This window comes from Oryctolagus cuniculus, chromosome 6 (genome assembly GCF_051225735.1).
Source record: "Oryctolagus cuniculus isolate XC-2025 breed Fujian yellow rabbit chromosome 6, ASM5122573v1, whole genome shotgun sequence".
Taxonomy (NCBI): domain Eukaryota; kingdom Metazoa; phylum Chordata; class Mammalia; order Lagomorpha; family Leporidae; genus Oryctolagus; species Oryctolagus cuniculus.
The window spans coordinates 88,834,416-88,849,197 of NC_142872.1; the positions used below are offsets into that span (position 1 = coordinate 88,834,416).

At 38.7% G+C, this 14,782-nt stretch overlaps 1 protein-coding gene across 2 annotated transcripts in view; it reads left to right on the top strand.

Annotated features, from left to right (window-relative positions):
• NKAIN3 (sodium/potassium transporting ATPase interacting 3) overlaps positions 1-14,782 on the top strand; it is a 770,560-nt gene that overhangs the window by 520,881 nt on the left and 234,897 nt on the right. For both annotated transcript variants that reach the window (XM_008255564.5, XM_051843801.3), the window contains exon 4: positions 3,997-4,194. In XM_008255564.5, coding sequence (XP_008253786.4) covers positions 3,997-4,194 — 198 coding nt within the window. The remainder of the gene's footprint in view (positions 1-3,996; positions 4,195-14,782) is intronic.

A 14,782-nucleotide genomic window follows, 5' to 3' on the forward strand; every position in this document is an offset into this window, starting at 1 on the left:
CTTCAGTGAAAATGAGAGAAACGAAGTGAAAGAGGCCAACTGGAAAACTCACATTGAATAAAGGCTGGTTAGTAAACTTTACTATGTATAGTCATGTGGTGCATTCCTCTACCTTGGTAAGGTTTCAAGGTCATCTCAGGTGATCGAAGTTTGCCTTTCTTGTTAGAGAGAGGAGGAGGGACACCTTTGTAAATAAATCTACTTCTTTTAGTCAAATAAGTGGGAGTGAAGATATGTTTTACTGTATCTATGTCTTCTCTAATGACCTCAATTCAAAATAGTATTTATGCCAACATAGGATATTTTAAAGTGGTATTCTCTGCCATCCTTCACACACACATGTGTAAATATAAATTCCATTGTCTTTCTTTCAGAAGACAATTGCAAATACGTAAGTCACATCAGTGTTAACTTGCTTGACTATGATGTGCTGAAATACATAATATCGTAATTATAAGAAGTGGGAGAGAAATGATATTTGAGCAACTTGAAAATTTTTTTTGACAGGCAGAGTTAGACAGAGAGAGAGACAGAGAGAAAGGTCTTCCTTTTTCAGTTGGTTCACCCTCTAAGTGGCCGCTACGGCCGGCGCACTGCGCTGATACGAAGCCAGGAGCCAGGTGCTTGGGCCATCCTCCACTGCACTCCCGGGCCACAGCAGAGAGCTGGACTGGAAGAGGAGCAACCAGGACAGAATCCAGTGCCCCAACCGGGACTAGAACCCAGGATGCCGGCGCCACAGGCGGAGGATTAGCCTATTGAGCCGCAACGTGGGCCGAAAATTATTTTTAAGATTACTTTGTTTATCTGTGGTTTAGCATTCTTCATGTATTTCAAAAGCACAGGCTTTGGTGAACTAAATATTTCAATAAAATAAATTATTTTCTCTATTATTTCTATTTATAAAAATTATTATTTTCTGTTTCATTTTCTTACATAGGAAATTCTATGCTAAGATTTTCTTTCTTAAAGTTTAAAACCCAGTACAGAAAGTGATAGAAATCAGCCACAAATTTCAGATAAAAGGTTACAACACACTTAAGAAGTTTAAACTTTAATTATAACTTGATGCTATTGATGATTTCATTCAAATTTTAATATCGTCATTACAAAGAACAAGACAATTTATAAATATGTTATAATTCTAACAAATTGAGAACTATGCTGAGAGGTTTTATGGTTAGTTCATAAATTGACTGTTGTTTTATTTGCATCACATAAATCTTAAAGTCACGTGAAAGAAACTCACAGTCTACAATAGGAAAGGTCCCTGGGTAGGAATGCTTAGAGAATAGAATTGCTACAGATTTGCAGATCATGCTAGTTCATCCTGAACCTAATGAATTATGTTAAAATGGGAAATAATGCACAGTTCTTCTGTAGTGATCAAGATTAACTGTAATAGATTAAATTTGATGAGCAGAAAAGAAGCAATCAGTGTGCATCACTGATGTTTCCCTGCAGGTAAATTACCTTCTGTTAAACTGAATTCACTGGTGAAGCAATTATTTTTCTATAATACTTTCCCTTTGGAGGATAACTATAAATGATACATGCAGCAAGCCAACAACCAAAAAATAATGTAAAGTGTTTTATTAGCAATAAAGTGCTGTAACTGTGAAGGTAACTGAATAGCAAACCAACAAAACAACAAGAAATGTAAAATATTTTATTATTGATATAATTTGAGGCATACTTATAATGGCACTTGAACTGAAAAACATTCAAAAAATGTATAGCAACTTTGTCCACTAACATGCATTAGAAATGTTTCCAATCTCAGGATTCCTTACCATAAACAGCAGTGTATAAAGGGCAGGTGTCCCCACTGGCCTTGTGCAAAGACCTCTACAGTGGTTACTCTCAGAGTCAGCCATGGGTAAGCTCAAGGGCTTTCCATTTCCTACCAGTTTCCCCTATGTGGTCAGAGTCCTCACATCAATTTCAGGCACTTAGATGCATCGCAGGCCACTATGCTCAGAAACTGTCCTCAAAGAGACCTTGGAGTGCACAGGCAAGCATCATTTGGGCTGCACAGTTAACCTCTGTGCTTCTTAGTAAAGACCATTTGCAAAGTTTGCTCCAATATAGCTCTCTGGTGTTAACTCAGTGGAACCTGCTGGGAGAGATAGAACACTGGGAAATCAACACCCACTGACTCTGCTCCTGCATTCACAGATACCCTACAATGCAGTTCTCTGGTCCAAGAGCCACGTGGCCCTCTCTCCATCATCACTCCTCTGCCTTCCTGTTCCACACACACAATTGTAATCTTTATTTGGAAGATGAGAGCTTGATTCCTCATCTGTTCTTTTTAGTCTATTGTTTATGACAGAAAAAAAGAGATGAACTTAGTTCTTCATAGCTGACATTCCAGAATGAAAAGTTGAATAGCCCTTATGAGTATTCTGAAACGCAAGTATGAGCTTGGTCTAAAATGCTTGAAAACACTTGGAAATGTTTCAGATTTCATATTTTTTTATATTTGCATATAAATAAAGAGATATCTTTGAGTGGAACACAAGTCAACACATGAAGTTCATATGTGTTTCATATGTACCTTATGCAGATAGCATGAAGGTAATGTCATACAACATTTGTAATGCACCTGCATTTGGACTGTGACCTGTCATATTGTAGTAGCACATCAGCAGGCAAAAAGCTTTGGATTTCAGATTTTCAGATTAGGGATGATTAATCTGTACTAAAGGACATCTCTTAAGAATCAAAATCCTGGACTCTTTTTATCTCCACTGGGAGCTCTGAAAACATACTTGCATTTGCTCTGTGAAAATCAAGGATCATCTTCTTTGTTCTTTTGTTGGGCACTTCTGGAACTTTCTGGCAACAAGTGAGGAGGAAAGATCTAGTTTCTTTCAAGGGATGAGGAGTGGTGAAGGGTGAGAATGGGCAGATACCAGGTAATGTGAGAGAGGACTACATCATAGCTCCAAGTACAGACTGCATAGGATCAAATCGAAGCTTTACCACTAACTCGCTGTGCCACCTCGGGCAAAGTAGTTTACTTTTGTGTGACTTACTTTCCCAGCTCTGTTAGTTCCAATGGCTGCTGTAACAATTTACTGCAAACCTGATGGCTTAGACAACAGAAATTTCTCTCATAGCTCTAGATGCTGGAGGTCTGAATTTCACTGAACAGAACTCAAGGCTCTGGAAAGAACATGCCCCCATGGGAGCTTTAAAAGTGGTTCCTTTCTGGCCTCCTCCTATTTCTGATGGCTACTGACAGCCCTGACCGTTGCAGCCAATTGGGAAGTGAACCAGAGGGTGGACAATCTGTCTCTCTGTTACTCTCTCTGTGCATAACTTTGCATTTCAAATAAACAAATAAATCTCTAAAACAAACAAAGAAAATGAATAGAGTGAATGCATTTAGGGCCCACCCAAATAATCCAGAATAATCTCCTCAGCTCTTGATTCTCACTTAAACACATGTGCAAAATCCTTTATTACTATATAGTATACAATTCATGTGGATCAGGCTATCAATATCTTTTGTGATGACAATTATTTAGCTTTCTATAAACTAGGTTAATAATAGTACCTACAAGAACATTAGGAGAAATGATATATCAAAATCACTCAAGAAATGTCTAATGTGCAATAAAGCACTCAATAAAAGTTAGCCCATCACAGTGATGTCAATAAGGTTGCAGTAACAAGAAAATGCAATAAAAATGCATATTAAGCAAAATTGTTTTTTAACTAAGCATGCAGGAAGGGTCTGATTTCTGGATCTTTGAGGTGAGCTAACTGTACAATACCATCACTATCGAAATGATCATATCTTAATACTTTAAGCCAAGAAAAAATATATAGATATTTAGTCATTTATTACTTTGTCTTTGTTACTTTCACCTGAAAATGAAATCATGTCAATCATTTCATTTATCCTGAATTCTTCAGAAGGTCAAAGTAAAAAATGTGATGTAATATGATTGTCTCTTTGTGGTCTCTTGTCTCCTGTCCACTCAGGATACAGATCTAATGACATTCAACATCTCCGTACATCGGTCATGGTGGAGGGAACATGGGCCTGGCTGCGTCCGAAAAGTGCTGCCTCCTGCAGCTCATGGCATGATGGACGATTACACCTACGTCTCCGTCACAGACTGTCTCGTCGACTTCCAGTACCTGGAGGTCATCCACAGTGCTGTGCAAATACTGCTCTCTGTAAGTGTGACTTTTGTGTCATTATCTGATCAGGACCCTTCTTGACTGGCATTTTATGTCTAAACTTTCTCTATATACCTATCTGGTAAATGGTGCTACAATAAGCACACAAATATATACTGACTATGGAAATAGTAGCAATTATGTTATTACCAGTTGTACTTCATGACAGATTACATCATTTTCCTCTTGGTATGCAGACACTTTGTTTTTAGTTGTTAAAGTTTCTAACTTAAGCCACAAAATATACATCATTCAATGAACTAGTATGATCATCTGCCAGAAGTGGACATTTGTGTTTTAGCTATTTCAGGCTCATCTACCAAGGCATTTCTTCTCCTAGAGAAGAATTCACGAGAAATATGTCTGGAATCACTCTCCCACCCATCCCCCATGCTTGTTCAAGCTAATAAATGTCACATTCGAATGTTTTATTCCTTAAATGTTCCCAAAGATTCTTGGCATTACCGTGCCTAAAATTTGGTGTCAAGATACAATGCCATATAGAGAAACAGATAAAAGCAATGGTATGATGAAGCCATAGAAGGTTTATGTGTCAGGAATTTCTTAAATTAACTTCCTTCCATCAGACTGTTCTCCCCACAGTTTGACTACTGTGAGGAGTGGAATTAGCCAAATATATATAACATTATCAGCAATGGAGTTTCTTGCCATTTTGTTTGAGTCAATGTACAATAAAGCCATTCTCAACCACATTTTCCACATAAACCATTAGTTCTTTGTCCAAATGGTTAGAGTTACAGAATAAGAAGTGCCTCTCAATGATAACCAAATACCCAGATAAATAAATAATGAAAATATCAGAAAGCTCTGTCAGTCAAGAACACAACTTGAGATTATTTCTAGAAAGAAATCAGAGAGATACTTGATATCATTTACTATGTGCATTATTTAATGCTATATAAACTATCACTCTAAAATGTAATTACTTAAAATAATATCATTTTATCACTTGGTTCTCAGTAGGTTAGGAATCGAGGCAGGGCTCAGCGGTGTGATTCTCTTGCTCCATATAATATTGGTTAAGGTCACTCAGGAACTGAAGCATCCAAGGATGCCTTACTCACACATTTGGTTCAGGTTATTGGTTCCTATCCTCTTCCATGTGGCTTCTTTCTGCAGAAAATTTGTTAGACTTTATTGCAAGAAGGTAACAGCATTCCAGGAGGTGAAGGACCAACATGCAAGCATTTATCAAGCCTCTATTTGAGTAATACTGTCTATTGTCCCATTGGTGAGCACAAGTTACATGGTCAAGCCCAGAGTCCATGTGAGAGGGGCTGTAGAATGTGAGAACATTCAAAGAAATGGTTCATTTAGGGTTACCAGTATAGAAGTCATACCTAATTTGGTCAATATATCAATTTTCATTATTTAACTTGCATTCTTAAGTTTTAATATTGTGTTTTACAGCACAATAGTTATAATTTTTTAGAAAGACTAAATATTAGAATAAGAAAATAAGCAAAGACTTTTTAATGTTCCAATCCAAAGAAACAATTTACACTGAATTCAAAGAAAGGGATTATATTTCAGGCCAAGGAATTTCCTTTCAGACATGCAACAAGAAATATGATCACTCTAGATGTTTACAATTCTATTTACAGGTATAAGTATAATACACTACCATTTGCCAGTATCAGTTTATCAAATTTTCCTTTTTCTCTGATCATTCTTTAATCTAGCAGTTACCTATAAAATTATGATAAAATGTACACGTTTAAATCTTTATCTTAAAATATGTGGAAACAAATTTTCTCTTAAAGAATTTTAGTCTACTTTGAGGTATAAAACAACTCTATTATAATACACTGTTTTCTAAAGGTTCTTATTCATTTTTAACATTAAAATATTTTTTGAGAATCTTTCATGTGTTGACAGATCACTCTCACTTTTATAATAAAAGATTTATTTATTCATTTGAAAGGCACAAGAGTGTCAATTTGTTAAGTCAACAACAGGAGTCACTGTGCACTTACTCCTCATGTAGGATCTCTGTCCTTAGCATGCTGTACATTGAGATTTAATGCTATAACTAGTACTCAAACAGTATTTTTCACTTTATGTTTCTGTATGGGAGAAAACTGTTGAAATCTTTACTTAATGTATGCTAAACTGATCTTCTGTATATAAAGAGAATTGAAAATGAATCTTGATGTGAATGGAAGGGGAGAGGGAGTGGGAAAGGGGAGGGTTGCGGGTGGGAGGGACGTTATAGGGGGGAAGCCATTATAATCCATAAGCTGTACTTTGGAAATTTATATTCATTAAATAAAAGTTAAAAAAAAAAGAAAGGCAGAGTTACAGAAAGAGATGGAGTCTTAGACAGAGAGAGATAGCTTCCATTTGCTGGCTTACTTCTAATGGCCGCAACAACTGAGCCTAGACCAGGCTGAAGCCAGGAGCCTAGAACTCCATCTGAGTCTCCCACTTGAAAGGCAGTGGGCCATCCTCCATGACTTTCCCAGGCACGTTAGCCTGTTGTTGGATCAGAAATGTAGCCACCAGGGGTCAGCCTTATGGCATACATGTTAAACTGCCTCCAGTGACACTAGCATCCAGTACAAGCACTGGTTTGGGTCATGGGTGCTTTGTTTCCATTCCAGCTCCCTGCTAATGAGCCTGGGAAAGTAATGGAAGATGACCCAAGTACTTCAGCCCCTGCCACACATTTGGGAGACCAGGATGAAGCTCCTGGTTCCTGGCTTCAGCCTAGCACAGTCTCAGCTTTTACAGCCATTTGGGAGTAAACCAGCAGATGAGATTCTCTCTCTCTCTCTCTCTCTGTAAGTGTATTTCAAATAAATAAATAAATGAAGAATAAACCTTGGGTGTGAGGGGAAGAAGTGGAGCAACCAGGACTAGAACTAGCACCCACATGGGAAGCCAGTGTTGCAGATGGTGACCTAAGCTCCTGAACTACAAAGCTGGCCCCAGATTATCCTTATTTTATTTTATTTATTTTTTTCTAACTTTTATTTAATGAATATAAATTTCCAAAGTACGGCTTATGGGTCCTTATTTTAAACAATTATATTCATAGAAAGTTGTACAGGGTTTTATGGAATAATTCACTAGGGTCCAAATCTTTATAATGCAACAGAATGCTATGGAATAAAAAATAAATTTCCCAATACTAATTCCAATGCCAATGAACAGGAAAATGAAAGCATTTGTTAGGGAGCAGACCTGTTACACAAAAACATACCCTAAGGAGAAATCTACTTAAAAATATACAGTACCACCTGAAAGTTCTTTGTCACTTTGAATGAATTCTTTGACATCATGGTTTAATGAACACTCAAAGTTGCTAATGTGCATCCCTAGTCCTGACTTTACTATTCAGTCTTCAAGAAATAAATGAATCAGTTACAGCTTTCTGACTTTTCTGTGTAATACACCTGCAAGACAATATGTTCAATGTTCTACATTTTTATTTGGGAGGCAGGGGGACAAAGAGAGGCAGATAGGAAGAAAGCAAGAACACACAGTAGCTCTCACCCTATGTTTTACTCCTTATGTGCCCACAATGACTAAATTTGCGAACACTGGCAAGGAGCTGGGAATTATGTCCAGGCCTTCCTTTGGGTGGCAGGAATTGCTTGAGCTGTCACCGCACCTCACAGGGTCTGCACTGGTAGGAAGCTAGAGTCACGAGCAGAGATCAAACCCATGGACTACAGTAAGGGCTGTAAGCATCCTAACCAATCTCTTAACCATTAGGACAAATGCTTGCCCTCCATATTTTCTTTTACATTAAAATATAATATATTTTGAAATTGTTTCACAACTTTGAAGTTATAATTGTTTCCCATCATGTACAGAGGTCGTATTACAATGCCCCCCAGTGAATGCCTGAAACGATGGATTACATTGAATCTACATATACTACGTTTTCCTACACATAGATAATTGTGATAAAGTTTAATTTATAAATTAGGCACAATAAGAGATAAACAAAAACTTATAGCAGATTTTGCTAATCTCAGCATGTGATTTTTTTTTCTTTCCTTAAATCAAATACTTTCAGTTTTCCACTAAAAGGGAGCAATTCATGGCTTCTCTTTGGCACATACAAATTGCCAGCTTCATTATCTTATGCTTTGGCCATTCCATTATTAACAGCAGACCATAAACCTTGCTGTTGATCTGATAACTCAGAGGGCAGCAACTGACTAACAGGTGGGTGGCCTACTCAGCCTGGATACCCTGGCCAAGGGCCGATTTCACCCCCTGCTGTGATGGAACAGAATAACTCCAGATTTCACCTGACTGCTACCCAGAAACACATACAATTTAAAATTACTTTTTTTAATTTCTGGAATTTTCCACTTAATATTTTTCAGTAGAGTTGACTGAAGATAACTGAAACCACAAAAATCAGAACTCCAGAAAAGGGGGTACAACTGTCTGTATTGTTGCTATATGGGTTTCTTATATTTTCCACTTATTTCATATGATTATGTTTGCAATTATTAGAGCAAGGAGTATTTGCAATATTTATTTATGGGCACAATTTTGCGAGTGAATTGAACAATTGTCCTGTACTGAAGAGTAGAGCTTGGTCCAGGGAAAAGGAATCCTAGTTAGGAGCAGTCACAAGAACTGTATACCAGTTGACAGAAACAAACAAAAATAGCAGAACTCCAAAAGGCATAAGGGACAGTGGTTGTGGGAGCACTCTGCTCCCACCCCTGTGTTCCAGCACGCAGCCCCACCTCCTGTCAGCCCTGCTGTTGTTGTAGTGCATACCATGGTGAGTCCTTTTCGTTCCTGGACACTCAATCTGAGCGGCAGAGTGAGTACAAGGACAAAAAGGCTTTATCGGCCCAATCGCATCCCATCCTGAAAATTGTCAGCAACACCAAAATGAAGATGAGCACAGAATACAAGCTGATAATAATAACAGTAATAATGAGGTTGTGGAGCGTATGAGGGGATGAACAAAATGAACCCCATGCAGGAAGTGAGAAATCAAAGACTTACAGCCAACATCCAGCTGTGCGGTGACAGGACTCCCACCTCTCTAACTCCACTGCCCATGCCTCTGCTCAAATACTCTTCATTTCCCACCCGAGGGATGACCAAGTACTTCCTAGATTGTCCTCCAGTGATTGTTTCTGACCCTCCTGTCATGCATGCCCTTGCTCCCAGGGAGACAATTTCAACATACAAATCTCATCTCTCCCTTCTTGTTCCATTGCCCTTTGATGATGCATATAACCTCTGGAATGAAATCCAGAACCCACAGCCTAGCATGTGAGACCCTGAGAAACCGCATCCTGCCAAGACTCCCCTGCACCTCCTGTCGCTCCCCGTCTTCGTGGAGGAACGACACAGGACCCTGCGCTGTTCTTTTGTCTGCTCGGCCCTTCCTGGGTTTGCTGCTGGTTCTTCCCGGGTTGGCTACCGACACTTCCACCTCCGTGGAAGGGCAGTTCCCCCTGCCACTTTCCCCACTTCCGCGGGGGAGAGGCACACCACCGGCCGGCTCTCAGGGGCTGCTCAGGTGTTCCTTCAGATAGATGTTCCTGGTGCATGTTGTCTCTCTCCTCCTTTATAGTCCTCTTCCACCAATCCCAACTCTGCTACCCACACGCCGAGTACGCTGCTCTCCTCCAATCAGGAGCAAGATCAGCTCTTGCAGCTCAGTCAATCAAATTGGCGAGAGGCAGCTGTGTAGAAGCTGTTTACTCCTCTCCCAGTGCCATATTGTGGGAGAGCAGATGCATAGAATAAGTCTTAATTCCAGTAACTTAGTCTAGTCCGAGTTGCTCCCCACACCTCCCAGCACTGCTGTTTAAGGAGACCAGCCACCATGTCCCTGGCAGTCATGCCAGGCCCCATCCTTCTCACACCTGGCCACAGGCAATACTGCTCAGATTGGATTCAACACCATACCTCTCTCCCTATCCACAGTCGCAGCTCTTCACCCACCTGATACGGTCACTAGTAGACATCTTCCCCCAAAACTTCATGGATATTAAATTAATTTTTAAATAAGTAATATATTCACTTTGTTAAAAAACAGAAAAATATATGCAGTGAAAATACCCATTCCCTCCCATCACCCCTCCCTCACTGTTGAGTTCACTTGCATGGTTCTCCATTCTGTTCCCCAGTAGGCACTCAGAGCTGTTTTGACTTTTTAGATTTTTACACAGGATTCTAAAGTGTCTATGTTTAAAAAAAAAGAATTATCACATCTATTCTTACTTGCCACCTACCCAAATAAACTTAAAATGGAAATGCTTCTGGAGCCTTCCTTTTAAAAGTTATATATTGGAGCTATTTTCATAACAGAGCATCAGTATTTCATTTTGTAATGGCCTCTTATTGATGGACATTTGGACTATTAACCTGAAATAAATATCCCAATAATTTTGGGAATATACTTGTGTGTGTGTGTGTGTGTGTGTGTGTATGATAGATAGCATAATACAGTTGTGTAATATAAGGGTATTTCAAAATGTTTGTGGAAAACTTAATGAAAAAATGTTTATTTTTTTAACTTTTATTTAGTAGATATAAATTTCCAAAGTACAGTTTATGGATTACAATGGCTCCCCCCCCCATAATTTCCCTCCCACCTGCAACCCTCCCATCTCTCCCTCCCTCTCCCATTCCATTCACATCAAGATTCATTTTCAATTATCTTTATATACAGAAGATCAATTTAGTATATATTAAGTAAAGAATTCATCAGTTTTGCCCCACACAGAACACAAAGTGCCAAATACTGTTTGAGCACTAGTCATAGCATTAATTCACATTGAACTACACACGAAGGACAGAGATCCTACATGGGGAGTAAGTGCACAGTGACTCCTGTTGTTGATTTAACAAATTGGCACTCTTGTTTAAGGCGTCAGCAATCTCCCCAGGCTCTAGTCATGAGTTGCCAAGGCCATGGAAGCCCCCTGAGCTCACCGACTTTGATCTTATTTGACAAGTCCATATTCAAAGTGGCAGTTCTCTCCTCCCTTCAGAGAAAGGTACCTCCTTCTTTGATGGCCCGTTCTTTCCACTAGGATCTCACTCACGGAGATCTTTCATTTAGGTCCTTTAGGTCCTTTTTTTTTTTTTTTTTCCGGAGAATCTTGGCTTTCTATGCCTAAAATACTCTCATGGGCTCTTCAGCCAGATCCGAATGCCTTAAGGGCTGATTCTGAGGCCAGAGTTCTATTTAGGACATCTGCCATTCTATGAGTCTGCTGTGTATCCCGCTTCCAATGTTGGATCGTTCTCTCCATTTTTTATTCTATCAGTTAGAATTAGCAGACACTAATTTTGTTTATGTGATCCCTTTGACTCTTAGACCTATCATTATGATCTATTGTGACCTGAAATTGATCACTTGGACTAGAGAGGTGACATTGGTACATGCAATCTTTATGGGATTGTATTGGAACCCCCTGGCATGATTCTAACTCTACCATTTGGGGCCAGTCAGCTTGAGCATGTCCCAAATTGTACATCCCCTCCCTCTCTTATTCCCACTCTTATATTTAACAGAGATCACTTTTCAGTTAACTTTAAACACCTAAGAATAATTGTGTGTTAATTACGTAGCTCAACCAATGGTATTAAGTAGAACAAACAAAAATACTAATGTTCTCCCTGATTGGTGACAACTAACCGAACATCAAAAAGGAAACCTGGTGAAGTGAAATGGACACTATGAGAAACAAGGACTTGATCAGCCCTTACCATCACTGTTGATGTACAATTTAAGATTATATCCCTTTTAGTATTTTTGTTTTTTCTACTTAATACCATTGGTTGAGCTATGAAAAGATGTTTATTTTAACACAAATTTACTTTTAAATCTAAGCATAAAAAGTCCATGGCAAATATGTATTATGAAAACACTATGTATAGATTTCAAAATTCCTTTATACCAAAATAAACATCTTTTTATCCCATTTTTCTTCTAACTTTTAAAGGTCCTATATATATGCATATGTATATATATATATATATATACACACATATGTATGTGTGTATGTGTGTGCATATGTATATAATACTTGGTTTAATATATATTTAACATTAAAATTATGTAGTTATTCAACAAAAAGTTGTAACACTAGAGAACTATAAAGATGTGTTGCTGAGAGCATTTTTACTCACTCTGCAGCTATATAAAATCCCTGACACCTGAGCACACTGCTTATATAATCATTGAGCCTCCATGAAAGTGAAAGTTCCTTGAAGTCTTGGGAATTGTGTCCTTTTTTTATTCATGTTTTCCTGTAGTCCCAGTAACTAGCAGATTGATCCACATAAATGCTGAATGAATATATGAACAACAAATAAGAGATTCCAATGGGAGAAGTGGTTATACATAAGTGGGAGGAATCCATTGGACAAAACTCAGTAGAGGTGAATGGACAAACAAAATACAGAAACCAGAGTGAACATGCCTTCCATCTGGGAAGCCTAGAATACAGGGAAGTTTTTCTGCACAGTTCATGGCACTCAATAAATACTAGCTTTACGACTAGTTACTGCTATTACTACAGCTGCTCTTTGGTTGTCCCTGCTCTTTGTCTGGGCTGGTCCTTCTTTCCAAAGCCAATGGACTCCAGCCTGGAGGTGCTCTATCTCCTGAACTCCCAGTTCTTTAATCACATACATGACATCATTTCCAACATAAATAATATCATTCCTATGACTTTTTCCATATACCACAAGAGTCATAAATGCCCACTCTCAGGGCTGGATTTTACTTAACTGTATTTCTATTTTCCTCATTCTGGTTTTCCCTAATTCTCTCCTAACTATCCCTCACTAAAGCATTCAGATGCTGAATATATTTTCATATTTTCATGAAAATTTTCAGATTCACTGAGAGAAACAAAGAATAAAACAGCTGGTTAGAGACTAGGAGTTACAGCCCCAAGGATATGAGTTTTATTCATTATTTATAATCAGGGTTGTACCCAACCCAGAGTAGCCATTTATCCATGCATCCCGAGTAAGTTATTATACACATTTTCTGGATTTTAGATTTACAAAACATAAACTGCATAAAATCTAAACACTGGATGCACTTTAGTAAGGACACATTGCATGTGTATTGATTTTGTCTTCTACATTTGCAAAAAAGAAACTATCTAGAAACCATGCTTCAAATTATTTCTGAAGCACATTATTTCTGCTTGAGCTGATGAGGATACCCAGGTGCTGGGGAAAGGAAAATCAATTTGTTTACAGATCATGACCTTACCCTTGCATTGTTCTTCCACAAGTTTAAAAAAATATTTATTTATTTATTTGAAAGGCAGAGTTACAGAGAAGAGAGAGAGAGAGAGAGAGGGAGAGGGAGGGAGGGAGAGAAAGGTCTTCCATTTTTCAGCTCACTCCCCACATGACCACAATGGCTGGAGCTGTGTTGATCCAAAGTCAGGAGCCAGGAGCTTCCTCCAGGTCTCCCATGCAGATGCAGGGGCCCAAGGACTTGGGCCATCTTCTACTGCCTTCCAGGCTATAGCTGAGAGCTGGACTGGAAGTGGAGCAGCCGGGACTTGAACCAGGGCACATATGGGATGCCAGCGCTGCAGGCTTTACCCGCTTCACCACAGTATCACCACACACCCCCCCCACTTCCACAAGTTTTTTATTGTGAGAGTATTTCACTGGTTGTATTTACACTAAAAATTAAAAATCATGTCCAGTTAAATTCCAAGCCCTATTGTAAATATTTTCAAATCAGATGCTCATTCTAGGAATTCAACACTACAGATTTAAGCATATATTTGGTTTTTTGTTTCCCAACTGGTACCCAGTTTTGTGTTAGTCAGCTTTTTGTATATGAGTCTTCTTTGCTATCCCCAAGGTACATTAAGGATACAGCACTGGAACAGCCAGCAATCCTCCCTAATGGCAAATGAAGAGGGAACTGGATGTGAGTGTTTACAGAGTGCCTTTAACAGGATGCTCCTTTTTCCTAGCAGGGAAGTCTCATGCCTAGAGAGAAAACCCAAGAGTTAGATTTCAACACTTGTAAACTGCTGAATATATCAGACTTCTTTTTTTCCCCCCTTTTCCTTGCTGGAATTTTTCTAGTTGCTGGTATGAAAAAGAACTCATGTGCATCCTCTCCTGCTCCAAATTCTTCCCATGATTTCCTTTTTTTCCCAGGAAATCTATTTTATATGAAATAGATAACTACTGCTTATACAGTTTGAGCAACTTCTAACTGCTACACAGAAGTATGAACGGTATGGGTCAATGGCTCTGTATTCCATGGCCACTGAGTTCAGTTCAATCCTCAGAAAATGGAATCAAAGTTTCGCTTAAGGTCTACTTAGCCAAGGAATCATTTATTAGATCAGCAAAGTGTTGAGAGGGGTTTGTAATTGAGGGAAAGAATTGCCGTATCAACAATACCCAAAAGGCTTCCAGTGGCATTTCTGTTCAGGAATCAGAGTATACCTGGTCCACAAAATTGTAAGGACTTGGACATGTCAGGTGAATTGTGATTTTGAGTCATCTCTTTCCCAGAATTCCTGTCACTGTAGAACACTCTGTTTATAACATGTGTACCTATTTTAATGGTTTT